Source organism: Alligator mississippiensis, chromosome 15, assembly GCF_030867095.1.
Source record: "Alligator mississippiensis isolate rAllMis1 chromosome 15, rAllMis1, whole genome shotgun sequence".
Lineage (NCBI taxonomy): Eukaryota > Metazoa > Chordata > Crocodylia > Alligatoridae > Alligator > Alligator mississippiensis.
This window is the reverse complement of record NC_081838.1, coordinates 17,294,922-17,313,739: the sequence shown is the minus strand read 5'-3', so window position 1 is coordinate 17,313,739 and position 18,818 is coordinate 17,294,922. Positions and strand designations below refer to the sequence as shown.

At 59.3% G+C, this 18,818-nt stretch overlaps 1 protein-coding gene across 6 annotated transcripts in view; it reads right to left on the bottom strand.

The window, feature by feature from the left end:
- Positions 1-18,818, bottom strand: part of LMNA (lamin A/C) — a 55,693-nt gene that overhangs the window by 22,078 nt on the left and 14,797 nt on the right. For 4 of the 6 annotated variants that reach the window (XM_059717975.1, XM_059717973.1, XM_059717978.1 and 1 more), the window contains 2 exons: positions 8,391-8,578; positions 4,756-5,193 (listed from right to left, as the gene is read on the bottom strand). In XM_059717975.1, coding sequence (XP_059573958.1) covers positions 4,756-5,105 — 350 coding nt within the window. In that variant the 5' untranslated portion in view covers positions 5,106-5,193; positions 8,391-8,578. Of the gene's footprint in view, positions 1-4,755; positions 5,194-8,228; positions 8,271-8,390; positions 8,579-14,758; positions 14,863-18,818 lie in introns of those variants that run through there. The other 2 variants (XM_059717974.1, XM_059717977.1) reach the window with 2 other exon arrangements.

Sequence of the window (18,818 nt, the reverse complement as noted above, 5' to 3'; positions counted from 1 at the left end):
TAACCCAGGGAGGAGTCCCTACAAACCGTGCCCGAGGGGGAAGGGCATTCAGAGAGGAACCTTTGTCTGCCTGCTTTGCATATGTGCAAATGAGCTGTGCAGGTGGCAAAGATGAAAGCTCTGGCTTCTCACCCTCACCCCACCCCCTCCCTCAGTGACCTGCTATAGCCCTGCCTTTTCTACAGCTGCAGTGGTGGCAGCTGCAAAGCTGCCTGGAGATCGGTGCCCAGGCCAGGGCAGACAGCTCGGCCCAACACCCGCCTGCAGCAGTTGTCTGCCCGCAGTTGTCCCAGCTCACACTGAGGCTATTGAGGTCTGTGGGGTTGGGGGTGGAGCAGGGAACAGGTGGATCTCCATGTCCTAGGAGCCAGAGAGCTATGTATAGAGCTGGGATAGCAAAGACACGGTGGTACTGGCTGGGCAGCTCCGGGGAGCACCGGGCAGGAGGGGCCATGTCCAAGCTGCTGCAGAAGCCTCTTGACCTTGACCCTGGCACGGGCACATAAGCTGAAGGGGCTACTGCCAAGCAGTTCCCACAACCAGCCTCCCTCCCATGCTTCCCAGAGCCAGAAGAGTGACTGGGAGTGGAAAAACATTTGCATGGATTTAGGTACCCGCCATCCTCCCGTGCAGGCATTGCTGCCAGGCCACATTTCTGGGAGCAGAGAAGGCAGCCACGGAAAGGGGGGGGCACAGCTCCCGCATAGGGATCCACATGTGCTCAGGACACGTGACCACACTAGGCTCACTAGTGCCCCGACCCTCGTGCAAGGAAGGGGCACATCCCCATATTTACAAGCCTCGCATTCCTTGTGCAAAATTGTGCGGACAGGGCCCTGGGGGTTCACAAGCGTCATGCGAGATGGGGCAGTGGAGTTCACAAGCACCTTGTTTTTTGGGCAAACTAGTGCAAGGGACCCCGAGATTCACAATCACCAGGCAGGATGGGTAGGAAGTCGCAAGCGTCTCTTTGTCGGGCACCAACGGGACAGGCGGGGACCCTGGCAGTCACAAGCCTCGTGCAAAACAGTGCAGAGGAGGCAGCAAGGGCACGCCCAGTGCCCCTTCTCCCAGCCTGGCACTGGCCCCCCACAAATCTGCATGGAGCCCCACTGCGGGTTGGGCCCCCTCACTGGGGCGCTGGTACTGGGATGCAGGAGGCAGGGGTGGAGGCCGCCCTTTCCCAGGCTCCAGCTCCCTTCCTCTTGCTGAACAAGGACCCAGCTGGGGCTCGGGGAAGGGAAAGAAGATGAGTTGCTGCCGGCATAATTGGGTTAGGGCCGGCAATTCAGGAAGCCGCAGCTCGTCAGAGGAGCAGCTAACGAGCAGGGGCTGGTTCCTGTTTCGGAGAAGGAGGTAGGGAAAGAAAACTCCCACACTGCAGAGTCTGGTCACGTTGAGGCCCACCCCGACACGCCCAGGGCACTGCGTGGTCTTTAGACAGGCAACGTGGCTCAGTGGTGAGAGCTGCAAGGTTTGAAGGATGCCTGGGTCCCTTCCTAGCTCTGCACGTCCTGACCCCGCCCCAAGTCACATGTGGCACCTTGTGAGCCCCCAAGGGACCCAAATGGATTTTTCCCAGGATGCACCAGTGCATGGTAGACATCCCAGTGCTGGGGGGGAATGGCGCCAGGAGGGGGATCAAAGTTGGTTGGACCCCCCTTCCCGTGAATGTGGGAGCAGGCGCCGAGCCAGGCGTCCTCCACCAATCCCAGGCCTTGTTGGGAGCCCCGGGGAGTGCTGGGAAGGGCGTGGGCGCCTCCTGCACCGATGAGTCACCAACAGGCCAGCCGCGCCCTTGTGCCCTGTGCTGCTGCTGCCCACCCATTGGCTGAGCGCGAGGCAATTGCCGGCAACCAAGGGATGCACTAGAAGGCGATTGGCCCCTTGGAAAGTCGCTGGAGCAGGGGCTGATGGGAGGGCTTGGCACTTTGGGCCATGTGCGGCTCCGCCCGCAACCCCGCTCCACCCCAGAGTCAGCTGCATGCGGCATGTGAGGTCCCCCGTGAGCCCAGAGCCTGGCACACCGGTGCCATCAGGCAGGGGTGGTTTCTACTCCCATCTCTCCACCTTCCCTTTGCACTTTCCCCCCACAAGGTCCCCATGCCCTGCCTGCATCCTATGGACCATGTAGTGAAATGGTTAGAGCAGTGGGGACACCCGAGTTCCCTTCCTGGCTCAGGGAGCGTAACCGAGGCAGGAGGGCTGACAGCATGGCAGCAGGATTGTGGCTGCCTCAGTTTCCCCTTGCCTCCCAGGCAGGCTCAGCTAGATAGGCCAGGCCGCCCCCTTGCTGCAGTCTCAAAGGAAAGGAGCGGATGTAGGCTTGGCCCTGGGTGCGGTGTGGGGGAAATCTTGGCTGCCAGCTGTACCCAGAGCTGCCAGAACACCCCCGCCTCCACCGGGAGCCCCGGGGTTTCCTCTCCTCCTCTCTCCCTCCAGCACCAATGCAGCTGCTGGAGGCAGATAAGGGTCCTGTTGCCGCCAGTGGAGGCCAGACAGGGGAGATACCCACAGTGTTTCTGCCTTGGCTCCAGGGAAGGGTGGGCGTTGGGCAGGGCTGGAGCTCCCAGCCCAACACACCTGCTCAGAAAGACAGGGCGCAGGCATGGATCTGGTCCAAGGGGCCCTGATCCTCACTGCCCTGGCTACAAACCCCAGCCTCACTGCTGCCTCTGGGCACAGGACCAGTTATTGCCCCTCATCCTTAATGTATGGGGAAACTGAGGCACAGAACCAGAAAGGGGGAGAGGGTTGGATTGAGATGCCAGCTGGGAAGGGGACCCCTAGTCACACCTGGTCGGGGTGTGACACCGCAGGTGTCTGGGAAACCTCCCCAGTGCCCACACATGCGAGAAGCTGGAAACGTCTTGGCCTAGATGCCCGCTGGGCGCGGCACCTCCGGGAGCCCAGACACCTGGGTTTCATCCCTGTCATTTGGGCTCTCCCGTCCCTAGCAGGGCCGGATCTGCCAGCCTGAGGTGCTGGAGCGGCCGGATGGGTCTGACAAGCTGCCCTACAAGGAGCCCAAGCATCTCCCCCTGCCCCTGGCCTGTGGGGGACCCCAGGAGGATGCCTTTGACCAGAGGGAGGTTTCCTGAAGCCCACCAAAGCCTCAGCCCACCCACAGCAGAGCTGGGCAGGATCCACGAGGAGCCCCCCACAAAGGCAGGGGGTGCTGGGCCCACGACACAGGCAAATCCCACTCCCAAATCACGGGGCCGTAGCCGAGGTGCTTCCCATCTCCGGGGAGCCTCCTACCCCAGCCGGTTCTCCCAGCCCACGGGACATGGTGCAATGGCACCGGCTCCCAGTGGGTGAGAGCTCTCTGTTGGATCTCCAGCCGCAAAATTAACTAGTAGCTGTAAAGCCAATGCCCAACCCAGTCTGGCCAGATCCCAAACTCAGGCCAGAACCATCGCAGCAGAGTCCCCTCGGGATGGGAGACCGTTCCCCCAGGGTTACAGAAAGGCAGCAGTGCCTACTGGTTACCCCACTCTGGTGAGCCGCACAAAACTGGCACGGACGATACCCAGTGTGGAGCGGGATGGGCAGTGGATAGCCACAGCAGTGGGCAGGGAACTGGATAACGAAGGGTTTAGGAGACAGAGACACAGGAGGAGGTTGGCTGAGCAGCAAAAGGAAGAGATTTCCCACCCCCTTGCCAAACTCCTGCTCCCCTAGCTGGGATAAAGTGGAGATCGACATCAGAAAAATCATGGCCCCACGGCCAGGTCACCCACAGGCAGAGCTGCAGAGACCAGTGGGGTTTATCTAGAGCGATCCTGGCTGAAGAGAGACACAGGAAGCTAAATATAATCCCTGGGTGGGTTTGAAAAAGGACGTGCAACAGGCTGCTGGCCCTGGCAGAGGGGAATTATTTCTGGCCTATTCCAGGCGGGTTCATTCCAGCCCGTCCCTTAGTCCAGGCCAGGGGGTAAGAGGCCGGAGACCCAGGGCGGATGGGGAAAAGGGCCTGGCCCAGTGCCAGGGAAGGCCCTGATCTTGCCCCCTGGAAGGGCTGGAGAAGCAAGGTGCCAGGGACACAGCGGGCTCTGCCCTAAGGGTTAAGTCTGTCCGGCTCCGAACGGCGCTGACGTCAATGGGAGACGGCGGCTTTGGGATTGTGGCCAGGGGCAGCCAGAAGCGCTGAAGCTTTCCAGGTGCACGAGCCACTCCCTACCCGCAGCCACAGGGCCTTGCCCGCACCTGGGAGGGCAGATCCCCCATGGCACCCCGCTCGGGCATGACGCTGGGACCCAAACCCGGGCAACATCGGCTGTGGGACCCCCTCACACTTCTCTCACCACCAGCACCCATTGCCCATGCAGCCCCTGCTTGCAGGGGAGGAGATTTCAAAACCAACCCTTGGCCTCCAACAAGCTGGGAGCCTTTCGGCTGGACCTGGAGCCGGGCTGCTCCCGCCCCGATCCTCCCCGCTTGCCAAGCTCACTACGCCACAAACCCACCAGGCCTCATGGGAGGGAGCTCTGGGCTTCTTCCCAGCCCTGCTCCGGGCTCGGGTGACGCCAGGGACCCCCCACAGCTGGTCGGACTCCGGCTCTGTGCCCAACCCATGCCCCAGCCCGGGGTGGGGGGTGTCACACACACACACACACACACACACGTGCTGCCCCATGCCCCTGCCCCGGTAGGGTGGGAAAAACACTCCCTACTCCGTGCCCCCACCTGGAGGAGTTGAGCATACCTTCCCTGCCCCATGCCCCCGCCCGGGGGAGTTGGGCACACACTCACCGCGCCTTAAGCTCCTTGTGCTCCTCTCGCACTTTGCTCAGCTCCAGCTGCAGCCGCGCCCGCTCCTTGGCCACCGAGTCCAGGGTCTTGCGGGCATCAGCCAGCTCGGACTCGTAGGCCACCTTGATGCCCGAGACTTCGCGGCTCACCACCTCCTCTGACTCGGTGATGCGGAGCCGCAGCCCCGCGTTCTCCGACTCCAGGGACCGCACGCGGTCAATGTACACGGCCAAGCGGTCATTCAGCTCCTGCAGATCCTCTTTCTCCTGCAGCCGTGTGATGCGGGTGGGTGACAGTGGCGTGGTGCCAGTCCCGCTGCGGGTGGTCCGGCGCTGCCCGGGGGTCTCCATGCTGGCCGCAGGGTGCAGGTCAGGCCTCGATGTCCTCCGGCTCCCACTGACAGTCTGAGTCACTGCCTTGGAGCCAGCTCAGATATGCCTGGGAAAAAGGGGTGGGGGAGGGTGGGGTTATGCAAAGCAGATCCCACCCCTCTTTTGCTCATTTAAAGAAACCAAAAAAAAAGGAGGGGGAGGGAGGCATTTCCAGGAACAAGGCATGATAAATAATCTATAGGGCAAGTGCAATTCAAATTTGTGGCAGATGTGATATTATTAGACTAACTAGATATTTGCAACAAAAAAAAAGTCTCAATTTACAAGCTTCTGGGCACAGGCAGCCTGCAGCAGGCCCAGGAGACTGCAAAGATAGAAAATTCCTCCTAGGTGGAAATGAAAATTCATAGGGCAAGCGTGCATGGCAGCAGCCCCAGGGTACCCCCTCCTGCCACATCCCTCTGCCAGAGGAGGAGATAATCTGGAGTCAGGCCCAGTCTGAATCCGAATGAGCTTCCATAGTGCACACTGCAACCCGGATGGGTGCCAGGCAGGGGTTGAATTATGGGGGAGATTACAGGGGCTGAGACCTCCCGTAAGAGATGAAAGCCCCCCTGTAAGACTTGAAAATCGTAACCTGGGAGGGTGTTTATTAGGGCATCACAATGGGCAGCCCAATTTTTTTTTGCAGACACCCCAAGAGTCAAAGTGTAATTTGAACCTTGGTGCCAGGGCAAAGCTGGGTGTCATGGGGGGGGGGGCCGTCCCAACACAACCAGCTCTGAAGAGCTACTGGCAGGGTTTGAATTACACTTGGACTCTTGGAGAGGGCTCGGGGAGGGCGGGTTAAACACTAAATTAAGCCGGTTCATTGATGAACAAGTCCACCAAAGTGAAGGAGCAACCGGATGGGAGACCCCCCACTTACAATTTTCAAACCTTACAGGGGGGTTCTCATCTCTTAAGGGGCCCCTGAGCTCCCCCCCATAATTCAGACCCTGGCTACTGGGATCAAGAAAGCCCCGTACCTAGCTCTGGGGAAGAGGTCGGGTCCGGGGCTCTGGGACTCCTCTCCTAGATTGGGATGGGCTGGCTGCCTAGGGGTTACAGCAGGGGGCAGGCATCCAGACACCTGGGCTTTCTTCCAAGCACTAGCAGGGAGTGGTGAGGATTTTCTAGTGTGGGAAGGAGGGGATGAGGACAGGAGGTCCTTAGAGGTTCTTCACCACACCTGAGACAAGTCACTGCTTTATCCTGTGCCTCAGTTTCCCCACTGGTACCATGAGGGATAACAGCACCAGATCCCCAGGGTGGTGATCAACTGATCCAGGACCCTCAGTTCCCAAACACCCCCCCCTCTGCCTTGCACCACCCAGGGAATGGACATAGGCCTCAGCCTCCTTTAGGCTGGTTATGACTGATACCCCCCAGCTCTCCCTGCCTGATTACCAGCCCAGTGAATTAAATGCCCTGCTTGTCACCTCATGCCCTGCTGTACCCCAGCCCCTTTGGCCTGGAGGCTGGGACCCCACGGTCCTGCTGCTGTCAGTCAGCCCCCAGCCCCAGCTGCATCCTAGCTCACGGACACAGAGAGCAAGGACTCAAGGGCTTCCAAGCCCAGCATGGGGAGCGGGGGACGGGGGAGTCTGCCAAGGACAGCTCCGACGTAGTGACGGAGCCAGCAGCTGCAGGCAGGGGGGCAAGGCTTTGCAGGGAGGAACCGAGCAGCACCAGCTCCCCCACTCTCACCCCAGCAGCAAGATCGGGGCAGGGGGCACTGTGCCCAGCCCAGCCCAGAAAAGGGGGACACCCAGGGGTCCCCCTTCCCTGCCCCCCAGCATCCAGATCACAGGCCTGGGCAGCCTCCCAAGGGGCGGGGCGGGGGGGGGGGGTAGGACATGGACACATGCCTGCTGTTATTTATGGCAGCACAAAGGCAGTGGATGGGAGCCAAATCCAGGACAAAGTCTTCCCCGGCCCCCTTGAATTTGAACGCAGTTGGTCAGCTTCACAAGAGGGCAAGGGTTTGCAAGCTCCATCTGGGCTCCAGGGACCCAGCAGGGCCTGGTGATATTTCCCAACCCCATAACAGCCCCTTCTTGGGGCTTTCCTAGGGACACAGCCCCAAAAACTCAGGGCTGGGAGGAAAAAATAAAAATAAAAAATATCCAAGCTGTTGAAGTCAGGTCCTCCCCAGAGCTGGCTGCATCTCCCATCTCTCTGATCAGGGAAGCAGGCTCTAGGGCAGGGTTTCTGGGGTACAGGCAAGATGGGGATCTGGGTAGGGCTGAGCCCTCTCTGAAAGGGGAGGGGGAGTTTAATGTTACAGGCTGGCCCAGGGGCCAGCGTCCCACTCAGAGCACTGGGAGCTAGGCTTGGATAAAACCAGCAGGGTGGAGGGTCACTGGTTTTTTGATTGCATTATAGATGTTAACCTTTCAGACCCATCCCTGGTTGTTGTTAGCTCCTGAGCTTTATTACAACTATAACAGGGCTTGATTATCTGAGTTTAACACTTTCAACCATTTAATAAATAGCAATAGGACTTGATTAATCAAATCAAGCTCCTCGGACCAGGAGTTGTGGGTCACTGTTACAGCAAAGCGGAGCCCAAAGTATTTGTTAGTCAGCCTAGGCACCTAGATTGAGGAATGTCTTCCCCTTGTTACCCCAATCACTTTGAAAGGGAAGCCTATTCATAATTAATCTCAGGCTGTTAGGACATGGAGTATATGCAATACTAGGAACCAGAGGTGAGATTAACTATATTGTTGTATTTTGGGTGTTCCCAGTCAGGAGTTTGCATTGCAAAAGACACTGCTATTATGATTTGGGGTATAGGTTATACCTATATGTCCTATTATGATTTAGGGATTTACATTTTGCACCTAGGTCCAGACAAGCTCTGTATGCAGCACCCAGGGCTCTAGGTATGTAGCACCAAGCTGGCCAGAGGCTTGCAGGACCCACAGGGTTCATGCTCCCAGCAAAGCTTAAGGGGCTGCCCCCACAAGCACCCTAGCAGGGCTGCTAGAGAGAAGGGACCCCCCCCAACTCACTACATTTCCACTAAACCCCCCAGTAGCATAGAGGGTCTCTACTGCCCCCCACACAGACCCACAGCCACCCAGAAGTACTCACCACATTCCCTGAGGAGGCACTGACCCAGCTCCCCCTCTTTAAAAGGACTTCACCTGCTTGCCCTTATCCCACCCTTTATGGGCAGCAGCTGAGACCTGGAGCCAGCAGCTGAGCAGGATAAAGCATCTAACAAGCCTCCCCTCTCCTAGGAGATCAACTGACCTCTGGAGCATCCTTAGGCCACTGCTGCGTGCCCATCTGGCCAAGGGGAGGTTCTCCGGGTGACGTCGTGAGTCTGATTGGTGTCTGGTTGGGTGACTGTGCCGCCACTCCCTGCCCGGTTGTCTCCAGCTTTTGGCACTCCCAGGGATACAGGTGAAGGGAGCGGAAGCAGAGAGGATGTCTGAGGCCTGAAAGACGAGAGGAGCCTGGTGAACAAGGAGAGATTCCCCCCACCTCCATTGCAACATTGCTCATGATTTTTTAGCACAATCTCAGGATTTTACAGCAGTTTCTATGTGCTGTGACATGGCTTGGACCCCTGCAGATGCCCTTGCCCTTGATGCTTCCACAGCTCCCCATGTTCTCGGGGTGGCGGGTGGCTGCTACAAGGGGCCTGGGGCTGGTTGGAGACCTGGAAGCAGTGGGCACTGGACAGCCCTGGTGCAGTGGGCCGGGCTGGAGGGGCATCAACGGAGCAGGAGGAGCAGGGTTGAGCTGTCAGCTCCACACCCCAGGCCAGAGCTCTGAGACCCTCTTTGCAGCAAGGCAAAACTCCCTCCCAGGTCCATTAAAAAAAAGGGGAAAAAAACCACCAAAAAACCACTAGCTCCTGGAGTGAGTCACTCCCTGCTGCTGCCATGGCAACGTGCAAACACATGGCTTTTTATGAATTAGTAATCTGATTGCTCCCCGTCACGGCAACAATGAGTCACCCGCTGCCAGCACCAGCAGAGGCAGGGCTTGGGGGGGACGCACACAGCAACAGGGATGAAGGGTCCAGTTTTCAAAAAACAACAGTTGGGTTCTAGGAAACCAAAGGAAGATGCAGGCCAGCGTGTGCGTGTGTGTGCCTGTGCCTGCGTGTGCACTAATGGCAGGGTGTGCACGTGGATATGGGTGCATGGGTGTGTATGTGTGTGTTTGTGCACATGTGGGTATAGGTGCATGGATATGTGTCTGTGCATGTCTGTGTATATGTGGGTGTATGTGTGCATGTGTGTGGGTAAGCGTGTGCATGTGTGTATATGTGAGCCTGTTTGTGCATGTGGGTATGGGTGCATGGGTGTGTATGTGTGTGTGCATGTCTGTGTACCTGTTGGGGGGTGCATGTGTGCCTCTGCACACATGGGAGTGTGTTTATGTGTGTGGGTAAGTGTGTGCAAGTGTGTATACGTGGGCCTGTTTGTGCACATGTGGGTATGGGTGCATAAGTGTGTGTGTGTGTGTACATGTGGGTATGTGTATGTGTGCCTGTTTGTGCACATGTGGGTGCACATATATGTGTGCATGTTTGCGCACATGTTAGCATGTTTGCGCACATGTTAGTGTGTAGGAGTATGTGTGCATATGTGCACCTGTTTGTGGGTGTGTATATGTGTGCATGTGTTTGTGCACATATATTTGTGTATGTTTTATGTACATGTGCACGCATGTGCATTCACACACAGGTGTGTGTGCATGCCTGTGTGTGTAACCGTCCCTGCAGCTTTTTGCTCATAGCCGCCCTGGCTACTTGAAGCCAGGCGTGACAGGCCCATCCATGCTGGCATCTACCCCGACCGCGGTCTTCTCCGGCCTGGCTTGCACTGCTTTTCCACCACGTCCCCTGGACAAACAACGCTGCTGCCCATTGATCTCCTGGCCAGGGCTCCGATTTTCAGCTCCAGTGGGGCATGGGATGCCCCCGCCCAACACGCCACCCACCTCTGTGCGTGCCAGGCCAGCCCTGCCCCGTGGCAATCACAGCCAAGATCTCCTTGCACCCGAGCCAGCCGGGTTTCCCCCAGCCAGAAGAATCCCCCACCTCCAGCATCTGTGGGCACCTGGGGAAACTGAGGCAGTTCCAGGCAGCTAGCAGCGGGGAAGGGCCGTGTTGGAGTAACTCAGGCCTGGGCTGGGCTGGGGGACCCAACTGCAGCCCCAGCAGCTCAGCTCAGCCCTGGCCAGACCTCTCCCCACTCCTTGCTCAGCTGTCTCTGGGGTCCTGGGAGTGACTGGGAAGAGCCCAGTGTGTTGCAGGACCCCCAGGGCCCCAAGTACCTGCTTGTTTTCATGCTCCTTCTCTCCATCTTTCCTCTTCCCTTCCTCTTCCCTCTGCCCCCCCCCCCCCCCCCCCCCCGTCTCTCTCTCCTGCCAGCCCCAGGTCTGATCTCTGCCTCTGATACTGCTACACTGGTGCCCCTGTCCATGTCTCTCTGCCCGCACTGCAGCCAGGAGAGTTGCAGCCACAGCAGTCCCAGGCTCAGGGGCTGCTCCAGGATTGTTGCAGGGGGTGAGGGTCCAGGAAGGAGCTGGTCGCTGGACCCAAGCCAGACCCCACGCGTCACAGCAGCCTCGTGGCTGCTCTAATGTACGTGCAAAGGCCGGGGAGTGCTGAGCTCCGATGCCAACCCCCTCCATCCACTCCCAGGCCCCTTGCAGACCTGGCCCAGCTCTCTCCCCACTGCCGCCAGCAGCTCCATTGTTCCCAGCTGCCCCCGCCCGGGCGCTCTCCCAGCTTTGCCAACTCCGATGCAATTTGGCTCGCAGAAGATCCTGCCGGGGCCCTGAGGAAGTCCTCCTCCCAGGCATGGCAGGGGGGGTGGCACCTGAACACACAGCCCCATGCCAAGGTAGGAATATAATGGAATGCCGGATGCCTCCCTTGTGATTTAGTGGCTCTTTCAAGTCTGGGAAGGAGTCGCTGCTCCACATCCCAGGGCTCCAATGTGAGATATAGGGGCAGGGGCAAAAAGAGCCATCCCCGGGGTATCGGGTACCTTGGGTTGAGAGAGCACGGCTGTGCGGCTGCTCCTGCCCAATGGGTGGGGAAACTGAGGCATGGGGTGTGAACAGGAGGGACCCCGCACGCCCAGAGTGAGAGCATCCACGTGGGGCTTGGTCGTGGCTTCACCCCAGCGACAGGTTTCGGCTCAAGGGCTGAGACCGGGCTGGGCGGGGGATTCTTGGGGCTGTCCATCCCAGACCCCCAAAGCGGGGGGCAGTGTAGTAACCCATGGATCCGTGGTCTGGGGCTGCTGCTCCAACCACTGCACATCACTGCCGGGTCGGTCCCTTCTACCCAGGCTCATCCACTCTGCAGCCTTCCACGGGGGCTTATACTGGGGGGTTCTAGCTAATGGGGTTTCCATGGCGGGGAAAGGTGAATCCCTTTTCCCTGACCTCTCACAGGCCTTCACAAGAGCATGTATGATGGTGCAAAGCAGGCTCCATCCTGTGGGTCATGGGCCATTACTGCTGGGGGGACAGAGGGGGACATTCGGCGTCCGTTAGCTGCCCTTAATCGCCAGTCCAGAGCAACTGGACACTTGGACGGAGCTTGTGTGGGGGGGAAGAGCCGTGTTTCATTCTCTCGAGGTGGGAGGTTTCCGTGCATATGGGGTCGGCGGGATCACGTGCACTGAGCTCCCTGGGACACGAGGCTGCACCCCCCCGCCACCCCGCCAGCTCAGGCCTGGGCGGATCCAGATGCAGCGGTTGCATTCCTGTGGTTTCCACGAGGGCTCGGGGAGGGGAAGGAGACACGGAGCTTGCTCCAGTGCTGGGGGAGAGCGGTGGGGGATGATATGGGTTAGGGGGCAACAGAGGTGGGGGCACAGGGGTGCCGCCAGATCTGCCCAGTGGCAGCTCAGCTGTGGGGCTTTCTTCCAAGCCCCCCAGAGATGGGCTGGTGGAGGATTAGGGTTAGGGCTTGTAGTTGGGGGATCAACATGCAATATAGACCCCCCATGCCCAACAGGAGGACACCCCCATCTTTGTCCCCCCCCCCTTTAGGGCCACTGCAGCCCCCCAGTGGGGCTAGATCCATGACCACGATGCCTTTAAGAAGCTCCTTTCCCTGGGACGTGCCAGTGCCAGACGCCCGTCGCTCCCCGTCTTTGGATCCATGCGCAGCTCCACCCGTCCCCCGACTTTCCCTTCACACGTCCTGGGGAAGCAGGATGCCCCATTAACCTGTTCCCAACCAACCTGCTTGGGACGGGGCATGAATCAAAGCTCTGGGCTGGAGCAGGCCAGAGCCTGGCAGGGGCACAGCAGAGCCTTGGGGCAGGGGGGTCAGCAGGATGGAGGCAGCTGCATATGCACCAAGGGGCCACTAGCACTTGTACGAGCACTGAGAGGGACACTGGCCCTTGCACACACACCAAGGGGGCACTAGTCCTAGTATGAGCACTGAGAGGGGGACCGGCCCTTGCACACACACCAAGAGGGCACTAGCACCTGTACAAGCACTGAGAGGGGCACCAGCCCTTGCACACACACTAAGGGAGCACTAGTCCTTGTATGAGCACTGAGAGGGGCACTAGCCCTTGCACATGCACCAAGGGGGCAATAGCACTTGGACAAGCACTGAAAGGAGCTCTGGCTCTTGTACACACACCAGGGGAGCACTAGCACTTGTATGAGCACTGAGAGGGACACTAGCCCTTGCACATGCACTAAGGGGGCATTAGCACTTGTATGAGCACTGCGAGGTGCGCTAGCCTTTGCACACTCAGGAAAAGGGCGGTATTTTCCTACGCCTTCTACTTCTCCCACCCCACTTCTCCCACCTCCCACCCCACTCACACCAGCTGTGCCTGGGCAGGGAGGCCACAGCCCCAGCCAGCACCCTGCCCAGCGGGGGAACAGAGCCAGGCATGTGCTACAGGTCCTTGTTCACTACTGCCTGCTGGAAGCAGGGCTCTGCCAGAGCTCCCTGAACCCAGAGCACGTTGGGGGAGAGCAGGGGTGTCACTATCTGACTCCCTCCCTTGTGGAGAGAGAAAATGACTGAACCAAGGCCACAAAGGGGTGGCAGTGGCAGAGAAGGGAAACAAACCCACATCTCTGCAGTCCAGCCACAGGCACTGACCAGTGCTCTCCCACCACGAATGATCCAGGCACTTGATGGGTGGGGAAAGGGGTTGTGTGAGTGCGTATGGAGGCGCCTTAATGAGCTAATCATCTTTAATGGGGTTTAATTGCCTTGTTATAAAAGGTAATTACAGCCAGGCATCAATTAGAGCTGGAAAATTAATAGATTTCCACAACGCATGAATCCACAAAGCTGGAACTTCCAGTGTGTGGCGGCCAGGGTCAAAGTGGGGGCCCCGGCTAATGGGACAGGGGAGCCCATGAGAGCCCTGCCCAGCCGGATCCTGGGTACTGAGCGCTGGGTGCTAGTGACTGGACCTGGAGCCACGTGTTGCAGGTGTGGGTTCATTTCCCAGCTGTCACTGGCACCATGCATTGCTCCAGGCCTCAGTTTCCCCCTGTGCTATGTGCAGGGATGCTCCAGGGAGCACCAAGGGCCTGGAGGGGAGGCACAGGAGTGGGTTGTAAGACCCAGGCCTAAACTCAGCAGCGCAGGGGCAACCTGGAGACCAGTGCAACCTCCAGCCACAGCACATTCTCTGTCCTGGTAGGACCTACCAAAGACCGCAGGCCCAGACGCCATCCATGCCAGCATAGCCCCTGCACCCTGCGTTCACACCCAACCTTAACTTTCCATAAGCAGACAACACCGCGAGGCTCAGCTCAGCCGGTCGCAGGCCCCGACAGACACGCATGTTCCTCTCCATGATGATGGCATGAGCCGCATGCCCCCACTGCAGACCCCTCTTCGCAAAATCCCTACAACCACAAGCTGAATTAATTCCTAGGCGCAAAGTGCTTTGAGATCTTTTTAGGGAAGGAGCAGTGCCCTGACCTGTCCACCCTTTTCTGAATGAACCCTGTAGTGTATCATAGCCCCTCTACTGTTAACAGCATGTGGGGATTCTCCTTAGGGAATAGCTCAAGCCAGAAGATGGTGGGCACCTGAATCTGCCCCTTTCAGGTGTGGCCACAGCTTTGTAAGCTCCAGATCTGGAGTCTGTCTTGCACAGCAGTAGTTGAACACAGGCCAGCGATGGGGCTGAGGCAGGCGGATGTAATAGGGGAAGTGCCCAGGTGATGCCCAGCCCTCCTGGGTCTGTGCTGTGCTCACCAGAGCGCTGGGAAAGTCTGGGATCCACCTTGGAGCCCACAGCTTGAAGCAGCTGCATGCAGCGAAGGAGAATTAGTCACGAGAGGGAATGTGCCAAGCCCATCTTGGAGAGCTGGGCCCCTCTGGCTGGGCTCGGAGGCAGGGGGAACCCAGGCGGGGAAGCAGGGTGCCTGATCCCACATGCTCACAAAGCATGGGCCTGCAGGGCTGGGCCGGTGCTGCCAAGCCGGGGGGAGACGAGCCGTTCCCGGCAGCCCCGTGCCGCACGTCCCCTGCTTGGCTTGCTCGGGGCTTCCTGCACAGAGGCTCTGGGACGGACCGCGGCCTGGGGTCCCCCTTCCCCAGCACCGTTCCCAGCTCGGTCCAGCCAGTGCAGCCACGAGGGGCCGTGACTCACTTTATCCAGCGCCAGGCTCCAATCCTGCCCCGTGCCTCCTACCCCCTTCTCCCGACATCTTGTTCCATTTAAGCCGCCTGTTTCCTGGTGTCGGATCCAGGAACGCCAGCGGGCTGGGGGCTCGCTCCAAGTTTTAATGCACATTTTTTCCTCTGCTGGTTGCCAAGGCAGCGAATGGGGAGCAGGCCGGGAAATGCAAACACAAAGAGCTGGCTGGGGATCAGTCAGGGCTGGGGAGGGGGGGCAAACAGGCTTTCTGGCTACCCCGCCCCTCCGCCCCCCAACACCTTGCCAGGATATGCCCAGCTATTTTGGGAGGCGTTGGCTTCCCTTATGAAAGCCTAGTCCTCATTTGCACTCTCCCTTTGTGCTGGGGGCCAGTACTGAAGGGGTTAAGGGAGCTGAGACTCCCCCCCAAATGCTCCCCTGCCCAGCAGCTGTGCTAAGATAGAGCACCCTGGGGAGGGGGCTGCTCTCAATCAGGTGCTGTCCCAAGCACTGGGGGTCCCAAACTGGTGGCTTTGCTGGGTGGGGATGGGGGCAGCTTTTCAAGGCAGGGGAGGTGGGATTTCTCCCCCTTTGTCCCACCCCTTTAATAACAATGCCCTGCCCCCCTCTCCTGCCCCACCCACACTCCCCTTCAAATGCAAGATGCTCCCATGAAACCAGGGGCAGGATGCGGCCAGCTCTGCTGTCTACGAAGTGCCCAGCACCCACCGGGCTTGGAAAGGACTGTGAGCCCTGGCTGGAGGTCCCATCCCAGGCCCGATCCTGCCATTCCAGCAGCACAGACATGGGTAGGGATGGGGCTCTGAAGACCTCTGGGCAGACTGGGGCCATGGCCAGAGCCCCCTTGCATCCATCGGCTCCAAAAGGAGGATTTACACAGAGGCACAAGCCAGCTCCTGCCTGGCCCTGAACTGTGGGAAGCATCAAGGGGAGGTTGCAGCCATCTGCCCTTTGCTCTCTGCACCTGTGGTAGAGCCAGGCTGGGGCTGCCCGGCGTGACAGCCGCTGGAGCTGGGGGTCCTGGCAGGGGGATGTGCCACTTGCTAGCTCCCACCCTGGCACCACTGTCACTTTGGACCAGCCGTGAGCAGGATGCTCAGGGGGCAGCGGCTTAGCTTCCCCCAGACCTGGGGAGGGCAGCGGGAGAGATGCTGGGCAGGATGGAGCAAGGGATCCTCAGCTTCCCCTGGTCTCACCCCCGCCAGTGTCAATCCGGAGCGACTCTGTTTACACAGCTCAAGTTGAATCCGGATTCAAAAGGTGGAGGCAGCCAGGGCCCAGCAGCGCAGGGAAGGGAACTCAGCCTCCGAGGAGTCTCCACACCCCCTCCATGCTGTTGCCCACAGAGCAGGCTGGGCAATGCCCCGGGACCCCAGGAGCGGAGGCTCTGACCCGTCTGTGCCAGGCTGTAAAGCTGAGTCCAGTCCGACCGGATCCTTCCTCTGGGGCTGATCCCCGTGCCCCGCCACCCACAACCCTGCACAGCACCGGCGCTGGGTTTGATGATGGATCCACCCCTTGGGACAGGCGTCAAGGGGACTCGGGCACCGTGCGCTGGGATTGCAGGAAAGCACAGACACCCCCCGGCTTCGGCTGATCATCCCGGCCGCTGGCTTTGGCGCTGGGAAAGGCAGGACCGGGTCTTTCGACACCCAGAATCGCCACGCCTGGTGACTTCCCTGTCCGGCAGTGAGCACTGGTGACTCAGAGGCGGTGGCTTTGAGTCTGTGTTGTCCCCAGCCAGTTGCCTTAGAGACAAAAAGGGAAATCCCAAAACAAAGGGTTTCTGGGCAACCCGTCCCCTGCCTCCCACGGGGCCGAAGGGGCCCTGATGTCACTGCGCGGGTGAGATCCCTGCAGGGAAGGCACCTCTGAGCTAAACAGAGACCACGGCATTCCCGCAGGGGTGCCCACCTCGCCTCAGGCCAGGGCAGCGGTGTAGGACATAATTGAGTCAATGCAACACGCTATGGGGTGCCAGGCCTTTGCTGTGCAGCAGGGTCCAAAATGCTTCCTTTCACCCTTCTGGACACGGGGCAGTGGAAACCTTGCCCCCCAGCAGCTCCCGATTCAGCACAGAGGCCGCATCTAGCACCCCAACCCTGAAGCAGCAGCAGGCAGGGAGGGAGCTGCTTGCACGGGACCCAGCTTGGTTTCCTGCCGATGAATCACAGCTCCTGTCCCTTAACAACTGGCGCGGCCGCCCGGTGTTGCCAAAGCAGCTGGGCGAGGTTGGACATGCGTGCAAGCAGCCATCTCCATGCTTTTGCCTTGGCTGATGTTTCTCACTGCTGCTTCAGGGAACTGGGATCATCTCGCTTTCCTCCACCTGTGCTCACCCCTGCATCAGGTCCCGGGTGGCGAATGAGGCTAAAATATAGTGCCAGGGCCGGGGCAGCTAAGAAATGCTTCTAGGGCGAGGCAGTGGTTGGAGCCTCCCAGACAGGTGGGGTTTAAACCCCACCTAAGTTTGCAGATGCTCAGGGAAACGACAGCCCCTTTAAGCCATAATAAGGCCTTATGAGACTAGGACTCGGGCTCCCCCCATGCCAGCCAGGTGCTGAGACCAGGGTGGAGCCGGTGGGGGTAGGTGGGGAGTGGGGCCAGGGGGCACGAAGCAGAGGCCTCCCCGGTGCCACGCAACGGTAAAGCAGCCCCGAAGCTGCTCTAAGAGCCACCTGGGAGGGTCCAGCAGGTAAAGGTGGGGACAGAGGCATTGAGGAGTGACTCCAAGGTGCCCAGATGCTGCGGTGAGGGGCTTAAAGTGGCAGCAGAGCAACGCAGCCCATCTGGCTGTTATTAAGGATGCTCACTATTCAGACGGGGGTCCTAGGGGTCCCCTCCAGCTAGGGTTTGCTGTTGTCTCTGTGCTGGATGATCCCAGGGCTAGACCTTGCAAAGGGCCCATGAGCTTCTCTCACCACTAAGCCCCATAGCCTGCAGGGCCCAGACCTTCTCTCACCCCACGTGCGGGGCAGGGAGGGGAAGCTGCCGGTGTGCAGCACAGAGCAGAGGCCTCACTGATCATGGGCACGTTTGGATGTGTTCCTGCCCAGCCAAAAGCAAACTACAGCACGTGTCTGCACGCGGCATGTGCACCCCTGCCCCTGGCTGGGACTCCCGGGCGCCTCACCTGCGTGCCAGGGGCACACGTGCAGACACAGCAGGCAGCTGCAGACACATGCCCATGCGGGTGGAGATGCGCCCAGATCGCTGCACCAGCAATCATGTGCTCATGCCCATGTGCACACATGTGCAGAGCTCCCAGCTGGGCCTAGCAGTGTGAATTCACATGTACACACACACACATCCCCTCATGCACACTCACACACATACACACACAGGGATCTCCTGACTGCCAAGCTGTGCATACACACACACCGCCCCCCATATACACTCTCATGGATCTCCCCTGACTGCCAAGCTGTGCGCTCACACACACACACACACACGCCTCCTCATATACACTCACACACATACACACACACACGGATCTCCCAACTGCCAAGCTGTGTGCACACATTCACACACCCCCGTATACACTCACATGGATCTCCCCTGTCAATCTGTGCACACCCCCCCCATACACACACACAGATCACCCCTGACTGCCAAGCTGTGCGCACACATGTAGGCACACACATGGATCTCCCTTGACTGCCAAGATGTGCGCGCACACACACACAACCCATACACACACACATACAGGCACTCTCAGATCTCTGCTTACAGCCAAGCACACGCACATGTGCACACACACTCACCCCTTCCCCGCCGTAAAAGTGCACTCACATGCACAAAATCTCCCCCCTTGCTGCCACTCTCACGGCCACACACGGTCTCACATGCATGTCATGGGCTTGGACTCCCCTGTGGCTCGTGTCCAGGGAGCCTACAGCTTCTTGGCCTCCCCCTAGAAGATGGGAAGCCTCTTGACCCCGGGAGGAACAAGCCCCTTCACCCCCTGGCTTCACAATTAAGTCCCGTGCCCCCACATTGCCAGTCCCAGCTCAGTCCTGCGCCCTTGCCCTCCTTGTCCCCTGCCCTGGGG